This window comes from Agelaius tricolor, unplaced genomic scaffold (genome assembly GCF_023055355.1).
Source record: "Agelaius tricolor isolate 1412-34295 unplaced genomic scaffold, bAgeTri1.0.p SCAF_7, whole genome shotgun sequence".
NCBI lineage: Eukaryota > Metazoa > Chordata > Aves > Passeriformes > Icteridae > Agelaius > Agelaius tricolor.
This window is the reverse complement of record NW_027269267.1, coordinates 10,915,287-10,928,297: the sequence shown is the minus strand read 5'-3', so window position 1 is coordinate 10,928,297 and position 13,011 is coordinate 10,915,287. Positions and strand designations below refer to the sequence as shown.

The 13,011-nt window shown below is 34.3% G+C and overlaps 1 protein-coding gene across 9 annotated transcripts in view; it reads right to left on the bottom strand.

Moving 5' to 3' along the window:
- DMD (dystrophin) overlaps positions 1 to 13,011 on the bottom strand; it is a 1,148,686-nt gene that overhangs the window by 631,885 nt on the left and 503,790 nt on the right. For all 9 annotated transcript variants that reach the window (XM_071430346.1, XM_071430344.1, XM_071430345.1 and 6 more), the window contains exons 23-28: positions 12,247 to 12,360; positions 10,983 to 11,138; positions 8,452 to 8,622; positions 6,362 to 6,544; positions 4,695 to 4,829; positions 3,771 to 3,920 (exon numbers count right to left, since the gene is read on the bottom strand). In XM_071430346.1, coding sequence (XP_071286447.1) covers positions 3,771 to 3,920; positions 4,695 to 4,829; positions 6,362 to 6,544; positions 8,452 to 8,622; positions 10,983 to 11,138; positions 12,247 to 12,360 — 909 coding nt within the window. The remainder of the gene's footprint in view (positions 1 to 3,770; positions 3,921 to 4,694; positions 4,830 to 6,361; positions 6,545 to 8,451; positions 8,623 to 10,982; positions 11,139 to 12,246; positions 12,361 to 13,011) is intronic.

The window sequence follows — 13,011 nt, the reverse complement described above, 5'->3', positions numbered from 1 at the left end:
TGTTAGGCACTATCAGAATGAAAGAGAGAGGAAAAAAATATGGAATATTTTTTTATTTAAGTCTCTACAGGGTTTTTATAGATTTTTAGTGCTTTGATGATAAACACAACACTTTTTATGATATGATGTCCTGCATAAACCGGTTTACAATTTATAAAAGGTCAAGGGTAAATTCAGAGAATAGCAACCCTGCATATTATCCATATAAAATGCAGAATTAATGGAAAGACCAGAGTTAATTCTTTCATGTTGAATGTTATAATGTTATATTTATAGATATTGCCACTTTTTGCTTAAATAGCACATTTCATCTATATAATGCATCAGTTACATGTGCAGTTACTAAGATGTTGGTTAGAGCTTTAATGTTAAAAACAAATAATGTTGTTGAGGCAGTACTCAGTAGCTGGGCTGTTGAAGGTTAACAGAAGAAAATATTTTGAAAATTACAGCACATTTACGACAGGGTACATTTATTTAAAAAGCCGAAATAAATTCATTAATTATCTTATAAGTTACAGCTCATGGAAAGGGGTCTGTTAAGAAAGGCAGAAATCTTAGCTTGTTGGGTGTTTTTTTCTTGTCTCAGTTATACTCTCGTGTTATTGAGAAATGTTGCCACAGGAAAAGTTTAAAAGTTAGGAAACTTTAAAATTCCTTCTTAACTTGTTTATATTACTTTAAAATTTAGCCTGACTTGGTGATATAATGGTTGTGACTGAGATATATCACAACTTCTCTGTACCCTTGCATCAAAATCCAAACATGTTAATCTCCACTTAATCTCAGAGTGGATTAATGTTTGTGCTTAGACTTTAATTAGGAACACTTTTTCTTTTTTCATTTCAAAACATTAGTTTTGGACCCATGAATTTTTAATACCCTCCAACCTAGAACTAAATTTTCTGCAAGTTCTAGGAGTATTATCCAGTGTTCTTATTGAGTAAATGGCTACAAATATTTTACCTCCCAGCCATTAAGTGATATTCAGCTTTGATAACTGAATTCCAAAACAGCAAACTATACGAAAGACTTTTCTATCTCTTTAGGTTATCACTGCCAGCAGATAATGCCTCAGAACTTTTAAAGGCAGCCTTCTTAGCAGCCTTCAAAGCAATTGCATGGACATGGGGTATGAAATATACTTTCTCATCTGGAGGGGAGAGTGAAACAGAAAAATCATGTCAAATGATAAATGTGTGCTTTTTTAAAGAAACCAAAGATAATCTTCCGGAGAGTCCAAAAATGAATTAAGAGACAGGACCCAATAATAATAATTGAGTCTAGTGTAAAGCCCAGGTGAACAATAATGTTTTGTACAGTTTGTTGCAAGAAGTGTCTCAAGAATATCTGACTGACATTTCTGAAGCTTGCTGGACAGGATGTAAATTACTTTAAACACTGATAGTTGCTTGCAATATTAGCTTCAAATTCTTCAGTGTTTCTTAAATCCCATATACAGAGTTGTAAGTGAATCAGTCCTTGAAAAGCAAGGACAGGGTATACCTTGCTATCAGTCAGCCCCAAATGTTCAAAAGCAAACTAAACACACTCACTCTTTGTTAACTAAAGAAGATAAGGCACACAAACATGAAGCCATTATCTGCCTTTAAAAATGAATCTCCATCTCAGTAGCAAAGATGCATTGTCTTGCAGCATCATTCATATAGAAGTGGGTTGGTTTGGTTGCTCTATTAGCAATGAATAAATATTTCACATATCAGTCTCTGCCCACATGAGCTTATTGTCTTGGTAATTACCTGCAAAATTATTCAAATAAAAATAAGCAACATCACCACTTCAGGACTGCCAATTAGCCTATCTGAAGAAGTGACCTTGAACATGAGCAGATTTGTGTTATGTGCCTGCAATATATTTTTATAGAAGGAGAATGCTGCTTGAATTTCAAGAGACTACACAAACAACACAGAAAATTCAGTATCAGGAACCTATGAAGAAAAAAGCATATTTTTCCACTTCAGATTCAGATCTCACTATTAGTATTTAACTACTCAATATCTGATCAAGCTTTCAAAGAAGCTTTTAAAGAGGACTTCCACCTCAATTTTTTTCTATTTTTGAAAGAAATTGGAGAGCAGTGAATACATTTCTAATATATTTTGCCTATATACTCATCCAAATTGTTTCCAGAATTTCGCACAACGTCTTCATTATGTGCTTTTGACAACTAAATCTCTGCATCTTTATGAATTTTTATTTAATATCTATGAATAATGACTGAATAGTATTCAACCATCACTCAAAAAGACTATTTAAATGTGATGTTCTCACACTCTGGAAGCCTTCTGCATATTCCCAGTCTTCTACTCAGTAAAAATAACAAATACCAAGAAGCAGAATTCCAGAGAGTGTATCTGCTTTCAAAGAGAAATGAGATGATAAAAAAAAATAAGGGCTACAAAAAGAGAAGGTATACAGAAATTTATATTTACTTTTCAGATACTGTCCAGCTACACAGAATTATGTGAATGCCTGCACTGCCTCAGAAGTACCACCAGGCTCTTTCCCTCTCCATCCTTCAAGTTTATTCTCAGAACAGCCAAGGACCCTCTTGTAATTTTTATTGCAGTGTTTATACTTCCACTGTTTTCAAAAACAAGCATATTTCTAGCACCAGGAAAGAAACATTTTTTTTTTTTATTTTCATGGTAGATTGTCATCCTTCTAATACAGCTGCTTTCCAAATATCTGCACTTGTGCATCATTTCTATCATTGTAACTGAGTCATTTTTGACAGTATTTGTAGTTTATCTCCAAGCATATTCTGGTTACAGTCAGAAAGGGGCTGTCTACATGGTCTGCTAGGTCTTTCCCTAATAATTCTTTCTGATCTTCACCAAAGTACTGAGCTGATATTTGCCTCATATTTATAGCATATTACTAGATTTGGCTCTCCTTGTGTTACACATTTCTATATTGAAGTGTCTTTTTAACCCTTTCATTTATACAAATACACTTATTTGTTGTTTAATTAAAAATTATCTATAACAGATATTACTCATAATTAGCTCTAAATAATTTGCTTCCTGCTAAGAGTTATGTCAGAGAAGACATCTTAAATATGCAATTAAAGATTAAATCCATTTAGAAGGTCACTCCTATTTCAAAATTTTGGGGTTACCCATTTTACTGGTTTAGGCTGAGACAGGTAATTTTCTTCACAGCAGTCTGTATGATTCAGTGGTTTGTATTGGTGGCCAAAACAGCATTAATAACACAGGCATGTTCCAGCCATTGCTGAGCAGGCTTTCCACAGCATCCAGGTATTTTTCTTCTCACTCTGCCCCTTCCAGTGAGCAGGCTGGGCTTTGAAAGGACACAGCCAGGACAGCTGACCTGAGCACCACACAGGGCCATGCTCAACAACAAAAAGAGGTGGGGAAAAGCGTTTCCAAAATTGTCATTGCATGGGGACTGGTTGAACATTAATCTCCTGGAGGTAATTTCTTCTGCATCACTTGCTTTACCCCTTTCTTCTTTCACTTTTAAAATCATCCTAATCTCAACCTGAGAGTTTTCTTGCTTTTGCCTTTTCTATAATCTCCACTGAAGTACCAGGAGATGTGCAGTCTTGTGGTGCTTTGCTGCCTGCTTGAGTTAGCCCACCACACCCATGAAACCACTTCTAATGTAAATTGTGTTTGTTTAGGAACTGTGACCTATTTAGGACCTGTACCAGCAAAATAACTCTTTATTTTTTAAATTATGTTATGCTGTCCTCTACTTGATAGGACGATCATTAACTGTACCTCCTGCTGAAGTTCTTCCCACCGACTGTTGAACCTCTCAAGTTTCTCATTGATCAACTCATCCATGATCCCACCATCGGTCAAAGTCTGAGCCAGCTCCCGAATCTGGTTGCGATTATCTTCTGGATGTCTCATTAAACGCTCCAAAGACTGAAGACAGTCAAAAAAATAAGTTTATTTTTCCTTTTTGTAAGTAAGTTCTACAAAGCAATCCCTATTTGCCTTAAAAATATAAGAAAGAAATTTCAAATTTCATATACAATAAAAGTAGAGGAAAAAAGATTAAATACCAACTAATGTTCTGTACTACGTATTACAAAGCACAAGGATTTTTCATATAGCAATAAATTTAATGCTTAATTTTAAAGATGTGGACTATGCCTAAGGAGTTCAATAAGAGTACTTGTACCTCAATATAAAAATTCCACTTAAGTATCTAAATGGATGAAATTCAACAGCAAAAAGGGATTATCAATGCAGTATTTTGTATTTTGATGCACTACAAGCATTAATTTAATTTCTACTAATTTTAAAGGCTCCATGAATAAAAATTAAAGAGCAATAAACAACATTTCATCATAATAGTACAACAATAGTTGTACTATTATGATGACAATTTGTCCTCTCTGAAGCCTTCAACATTTTTTTGACTGGCTGAAGTGAGGGTTTTGGTTTTTTTAAGAATGTTTATTTTAGCATTACCAAAACTGTATATAAAACCCAGCAAAAGACATTTAATTATAGTTTGATTTAAGTGGATCTGAATTCAAATCCTCATTTGTTAACTCTAGTAAGAAATTAGGACTTTTGAAATATTCTGCACCTTGTTCACGTGTAATGTGAGTTCATAGTTTGTTTAGAATGACATGAAATTTACAATTTACCAACACATATGACTGGGTTATTATTTAAGTCAGCACTTACATCTAAAGACTCAGAAATCTCTTCTGCACCTCCCTGGACATTTTCAGTTGCTTTGAGTTTCAGTTCAATCTCATTCAACCATTTATTTTCTGCATCCAAATATGACAATAATTCACACCAACATGCCCATACCTCCTGATGAAGAAAGGGTTTATTTAGATTGAAAATTGCACAGAAAATTTTCACTCATTAAAATACTGAAAACATTCATGCCTCTGCCCCAAAGCAACATGGTTGATATCTGAAGCTAATGGGACCATATGATTTTATTTGCCAGCACTCATCTGATCCAAATTAATATATAACAAAAGAAAACCATCATTTTGATTAAACAGTGCAAAACCACAGAAAATAACATAAAAAAGTGAACTCTTTTGCAAAACGCAACTTGAACCTTCATTTTCATGTACTATCCACTTTATATGTTTTCTGTAAAGTTTTCTTATATAAATATAAAACAGAGCAGAAACTTTAAAGACCCATGTTAGAAAGTTATGTCTCTATTATAAAAATACACTTAGATTCCTTTTATATTCTATATTTTAATTGCTTAAATCACAGGTTCATAAAACACCAGCTTTTAGGAATTCAGACTAAAATCTCTATGGAAATTAATTCTAAACCACATTTAGTGCAATTTATAGACCTTTTAAGTGCTAGAGTACTAAACATAATATTGTGAAATGTTCTTATTCTCCTGAAATTAAATTATTGTCTAATATTTTATTTATACAGTGCCTGAAGATACTTAAATAAGCAAATAAAAATGGCACTTTATACACAAACAAAACATTTAAATGTTCCAAAATAATTTTTTTTTGTTAGTACAAGTTAAAATAATGTTATTGAAATGCATTACACTCTTGGCAGATCAAGCTTCCCAAAATGCAGTTCATCTCACCAAACTTTGCTCACACCAAATAAGGGTTATAGAGGGACATTAACATGCAGCAACACATCCTCAATGATCAGGCTAAATGCAGATTACCAGTTTAGACTGCATACCTAATTTTCCACAGTGAAATTTAGACAAGATAAATTCTACTCTGGTGCATTATTGTCCTGTATGAGGCTAGCTCTTGCAAATTATTCACCACCAAAATTTAGCTCTTGCAACATTAACAACAAGATACCTAATTCATTGTTCCTACTGTATAATATAAAAATAGTCCCATGGCAAGAATCTGCAATGGAGTTGGCCAAAATGGCAGGGTCAACTCAAAATGCATGGGAAATATTCAGATTGCCAGCAGAGCAAGTGCTGTTCCTATGCTGAGATAACACCACCTGACCAGCTCCAGGGCCACCCAGTCAAAACCCTTAGCCATGGAAGAGAGAAGCCAAGAGGAGCTGATGAAGAGAGCACCACAGGGCTGCTACAAAGCCAGATTCCTGGCTTGATCTCAGAAGGGATGAGAAGCTTGAGCAGCCATTGCAGTCTCTGACCTAAGAGCTGTGTCTCAGTCTTCTCCTGCAACACAACTCTCCAGCAGATATGATCTTGAATAACTTTGTGTGTAGCTCATAACATGGGGTATTTGGTATATGGCTCATAAAGCAAGGATAGCCTTGGGCTACCTACAATTCTATGATAGTACAGCTGTGCTCTCCACCTTACTTCTTGCAGTTAGAAGGGCTATAAATACAAGTCTGACAAGATATCAAACCTCCAAAGTCTTCCACTTTCCATTCAGCCTGCTGCAGAGTTGCTGGTAGCTGGTAATTAGGACATCAAGCTCCTTTTTCAAAGCCTCGTGAGCTGCAGGTGGAGCCTTTGCTATAAAGTTATTCACGGAATCTGTAATAAGCTTCACTTTCACTTCTTTCTGCAGGGCTTCCTCCTTTGCTCTCTGGAAAGGAGGAAAAGAGAAGTTCTAGTCCTGATTTAAGAAGGGAAGTTATTTCTAGTAACTGTCAGAATTCTCTGACAGGTTTCTAGATGGAGAAAAAAACCACAAACAACAAAACAAAATACAACAGGAGACATTCAATTCCCAGACTTTCTGAAATAATCTTGAATGCATCCAAAAAACTTTTGTTTCATTTGTTGCCAATACACAATACAATTTAGCATCTCACAACCATCTAGCATTCTGGAGCTCTCAGACTAATGGAACCTTTCAGTACTTTTTTTTTTCCTCCCAGAGGTGCTCCAAGCACCTTTAGCATCATAACCTATGAACTACAAACGATCAAAAAAAAATCTGTTGTGTTATAAAGTCATGTATCCAGATTTAATGGTAAAATCACAAGAATTGCAAAAAAAAAAAAAAGAAAAAAGATACTTCTTGTCACTATCATTGTTTTGAATTTAAAAAGAAAGTCAGAAAATACTTTTTTCTTTATTGTATAGCCCACACTTTTGCTCCTCCTCCTTGTTATGTGGTCTCATGAAAAAGATTTTCATACTCAGTACCATTTCCTCTGAGTGCTTTCTGGTGTCTATGACTGGAATCATATCACAACTGGAAACAGTGATGTTATAAAAAGTGTCATCTGTGCCTACAGGCCTTCACAGGAATTTACAATGAGAACTCCCTGCCCGGAAAACATCAAATCAAAACCATATTCCTGACAATATTTTTTTCCCTCTCTGGGTCTGTAAGTCCATGAATCAGAATAATTGTGATCAGGCTGCCATTGCTAGAGGAAGTTTACAAGGTTGCTCTTGACTTTCCTCTTCTCTAGCTGTGGGAAGAAATGGGCTGTAGAATAAACACAGAATTCTGATCCAGATTTTCAATGTTGTGACACCGTGACAAATGATCTGGTTATTTCCTAGGTCAAGGTGCCACAGTCTGAATATGCCTGTACTTCATCTGGGTGCAGAACATCTACCAGGAATCTATAATGGTGTTTGTATATAAAACTGTGCACTTCATCTGTTTCAATATGCAGTGCAATGTATAAAATTGAGTTTTGCTATTTAGTTACTAAAAAAGAGCTGTATCTTTAAAGCAGATATTTACTCTTGATATTTGTCTCATTTACAAATGAGTTGTTCCATAAATTTCCTTTTATTATGTGTATTCTGACTGGCAGCAAATAATGTGTCAGTAAATAAAGAGATCATCAGTTGCATGGTCTGAACTCTCAAATACTGGAAAAAACATGGAAAACTAACAGCTTGAAAACAAAGTGTTCAATAGATTGCCAAAGCTTTATATATCATGACAATCAAGTTATAATCTGGCTTCCTGAATAGCACAAGCTAAACAATTCACCTCTAATAAGAATTAAGCCCACATCCAGTGGTTTAGCAGGAGTGTATTTAAACATGTATCACAAATTAGTTGTTTTGTCCAAAGGTCATGTTCATCCCACATGAAGGAAACATTATTAATTGAGATCAAAACATGCTGTTTCTATATTCCTATATTAAAGACATAATATTCATACATAGCACACACCAAGATGCATCCTAACATCTTAATTTTTTTCTGCTCATTCTAATGCAAAGAGATGATAAAACTGATTTCACTCTACTGCTGCTAACACTCAAATTTTATGAATTATTCCTTAATTAAAAGAATGTTGAAGCTACATCCAAATCAATATCCAATAAAGCAAACAGGAAAAAAACCCCAATGTGGTGTTGAAGAATATCAATTATCTTCTAGTATATTGCAAATAGAAATTACTTCAAGCCACCTAAATCTGAAAAGGTATTTCCCTAAAAGAAAGAGTAGACTTTCTTTACAATGGGAGCTTCAAACATACATTTGAACACAGCTCAAGGAATTAGTTTATATTTTACCTTCAGTTCCTCAACAGCTTTCTGTAACTCATCAGGTGTTTTATACTCAAAATCTCTTTCCAGATATTCTTCCTCAGCTTGTGTTATCCACTCGTGCATCTCTGACAAATCTTTTCTGAGACTCACAGTCTTATCCAAACCACCTTTTAATGCAGCCTTCTTAGCATAGGCCTTTAAGAAAGAAAAGATTACATAGTACTTGGAGCAAAGCTACTGTACAAACTTGAAAACGTTTTAGCCTGAGAAGAATCAAATTAAATCCTACAATAATAAAATTGTTGTTATTAGGCAGATGTTAACTAGTAATTAGGTAGATAGTAATAACAAACAATCAAAAAAGTACTACATTTGTATACATCCTTTTTTTAGCAAATCATGGCCCTGCAGAACGAGTGCTGTAATGATACTAGAATGAGAATCTACACCATATGCTGAGGTGATCAGAAAACAACTGTGGAAAAGAACATCTCCCAGGGATTAGCTTCTGTGAAATGTAGAAAGAATAACCACAGGAGATTTTGAAAGCACATTCAAGGATGAAACCAAATGCTCTTGAGCTATAAAGTCAGATGGCCTTTAACTTGTTCAAATGCAATTCACTAGAGAATAAAGCAATATGCATATCTTTCTTCTGCTGATTAAGTAATTTAAGAATGTCTCCAAAAGGTGAATACCCTACAAATAAGTAAGGAAAAAGGCCAACCTCCTAGTGGAAGAAACTATTTATCTAAAAGGGAAAAATGTTACTGCTAAATCACCTGCAAATCACTAAGTGGGGGTCATATAATTGTATTACCCAGCTCACGTATAGAACTAGAACTTGATATTAATTTAGATCACCTCCATCCCAAACCATTCTCTGATTCTATCCATTGTGCATTAACCTATCAAAATTGTCCCTGATTGTGCATTTATCATCTTTCAATAGTATTAAGAAGTTTGCATCCAAAAATAGTAAGTTGCACTGGTGCCATTTCTCAGAATTGGTCTTGCAGAGCTTATTTCTACAGTATTCTGCTCTGTGGTGCTGCTTCAGTAAACTTTATTTTTAGCAATATCAGGAGAATTTTTCTTCGTATTTGGTCTCCATTTCTGACATTTACTGATTTGTTACTCATCCTTGAGGACTGGCTGTTAAACATAAATGATGTTCCACATAAATGTTGTTTTACAGAACAAAATAGAGCAACAAGCAACAAGTATAAAAGCAGAATTGCATGTTGCTCTGCAAAATTATCTCTTCCTCAGTCCCAGCACAAGAAGAGAAGGTAATCTTCTATCACCTGAAAAGAGTATCTGGATTGCCAATGACAACTGCCAGCTCTCACAGTCATATTAATTGCATGTATATCAACCCAAGCTGACTTTTCCAAATCTTCTCAAGAAACCTCTACAAACCAAATTGATTTTTGTAATTATTATTCATGTATTTTAATAGCTATTGCTGAAGAAGTTGAGTTAGAAATGCCCAGTGAGACAAAATAATTTGTGCCTTGTGTTGAATGAAACAGATTATTACAGACAGATTTTCAAGGAAGTCAGAACAGAACAGTGACAGACTACTATACTTGTAAGGTAATACTTTGAATTTCTGTGAAAGAAGTGCCAAGGTATCCAGCTTATTAATATCACAAAGAAAAAAAAAGGAATTAAATACTCCATGGTAGTGAAAGGGGAAAGAATACAAAACCGGATCAATAAAATGTCTTACAGATTTCAAAGATCAATTTTTTTATGTTTATCAAAAAATATAGAGAGGCTATTTTTCACATGTTAAGTGAATAATAAAAATTTAAGAACATATTATACCTCATTAAAAGGTAACACTTTTACTTTCATGAAAATATACATTAAAAAGGTACACAACAGAAAAGGGCAAGTAGGAAAAATTTAAAGGTAATACAACATGATGAACTATCATAAAGAATAAGAATCCAAATGCCATCAGTGAAATAAGAGTAATTTTTAGCTTCCTTACTCTGTAAAATGATTTATTAATAATGCCTTTAACTAAAATAAAAGAACTGTCCTTTCCTGTTATGTCTCATTCTTTCAAATCTGTGTGACTACTGGAGAATAATTTATACACATGCATATGTGCACATACTCTTAATTCTGAGTTATTCAATTACGAACCCTTCACTGCTTTAATGTCTTTTTTCATCCAGAGTAATGACATGCAATTTGAACAATATACAAGAAAACATAAAACTAAGTACAGAACTTGATTGTTTTGGCAAATGCCTAAACAACACCTTCAGAAATCTAGTTTATCAGAAGCCATAAATCATACTGCTGTTAGACCTAATATATTAGTATGCATCTTTGTTGTAAAAATAGGAAGGTATTGTGTTATAAATAAATATACTTTACATATACTGCTACAGCCTAAATTGTACTCTGTAAAATATTAGTTGAATTAATACCTCTACATTCAGTTTCATTTGCATATGAATAGAAGGACAAATTCTGCCAATTAAAACCCTGATGGTTAATTTAAAAAGAACCAGTCACATCAGGAGACTTGGTACCTGTTGGCAAATGTGGTCCCACTGAGCATTGAGATCCTTTAGCTCTGCCTCTATTCTGGAAGCAAATTCTGGCTCTGCTTCACTCTTCATTTTCTTCCCAATCTCATTAACACTGTTCAAACTGGGCTGGATTGTCTGGATATCATTTACTAAAGCCTAAAGGAAGAGCAGAAGTTTATGCAAGCAGAATTCACACAAAGTTTCAGATATGATATCTCTATGAAAATGTGTCTGCATGAGATTCTGACTTGTCTGGGGTCCAGATCTCCAGTAAAATGAGGACAATCAACAGACTTATTTATGAGAAGAAATTAAAAAGGAATGAGCAGCTGTAATGTGGCAAGCTGTTGTTTACCAAATAAAATAATGTAATTTTTAAATGTTATGTATGCACTATAAATATATACATATATAATGTGTAAATGTATCTCTTAAAAGGCTTCCCTGCTGTTGATTGAAGACATGAGAAATACCTAGATCTCTTATTCACATTTCTGAAAGAATATTCCATTATAATGGTGAAAAATAAGGATAATTCTTATTTAAATAATGGCTAAGAGAAAATATGAGAGAACTTGCAGTTCTGTAAGATCACTCTGTATGTAGCATTTCATAATATTTACACATCCTTCCAGAAAATTTACAGAACTTGTAAATTCCACTGAGCATATAGACAGGGGCCATCACAGATTACAAGATTCACTGCACTTACACACTCTGCTGGGACATGAAGAATTTGTAAACCCTGTGATGGAAGTACCAATACTTCATGATGCTTTAAAACTCTGCTGGGGTACCATCCTGGAACTTGTAAGTTTAGTGACAAAGAATGGATATAACTCACAATAACTCACAGTACCTGCAAGTTCTTTTTGTACAATCAGAAAAGTTTATAAATCACATGAGGAACAGATACGGGAAAAAAAATTGGTACAGATTATACAGATTTTTTAAAAAAATGCAACACTCAAAAGCTCAACAAAGTAAATAAACAGTTGACTTTAGAGGCTAATTACATATTATTTCCTGTATTTAAAAAAAAAGTCACTTTAATACCTGCCTCCTTCTGGTATTAAAGTTTCCTTGTTATAACTGAATTTTCCTTCAAACCCAGGACATGAGAATGGTTTGAATACACTGAAGAAGGCAATCCTCTTTCTACATGAATTTATTTTTAGGAACAGTAATCATTTGTGTAACTTCTGTATAAATTCAGCTCCTAGAGAAGAACTGAGTAACTGCCAAGCAGGCAGGTAATACTCACTGTACATTGCTCAAGTTGCTTTTCCAGTGCTTCTGAGTCTCCAAGGGCAGGCCACTCTTCCTTCAGAAAAACATCCACTTCAGCCATCCACTTCTTCAGTGTTCTAGTGTCATTCTGTGTATAAAAAGACATTTCATTTCATCACACAAAACCTGACTGGCAAGAGTGCAATTCATCCTGACACTACAACCAAAACTCATTGCAATGTAATTTCAACATTATTGAACTGTCTGAAAATACAAACACAGCAAACAAGTAAAACCAATTTTACCTGGGTCTGTCATCAACACTTTAACCTGTACTTTGACCATTTCTGACCAAGTTTAATGTGTCTATGAGCAGACAACCTTATGGCTCTCAAATTTATGCCTTCTAGATATCATTTGTGTTTAGATACTGCATGCTTGTTCATTGTTTCATTCTACAGCTTCAGATTACTCATACTTGGCATTTAATTTGGGCTCACCCATCAAATGGTCTGTGCTTTCATTTAAACTTCAGACTCCTTTTGGAAGTTATATGCCCTAGTGACTATATTTCTAACAGAACACAGCACAGAAAAACACCCTTACTATTCAGAATGAAAAAAGCCAATGTAACTGAAAGAAATTCACTTCAGAAACTAAAATCATATGATGAGTCAATGAGTCATTTCAGACTCTCTCAGTTACTGTTTCTACTACTAAAATAGGAATATTATTTCCATAGCCTTTATTTAACTCTTGCAGTTAACAAACAAATCTTGACCTCAAATACTTGAAAAGA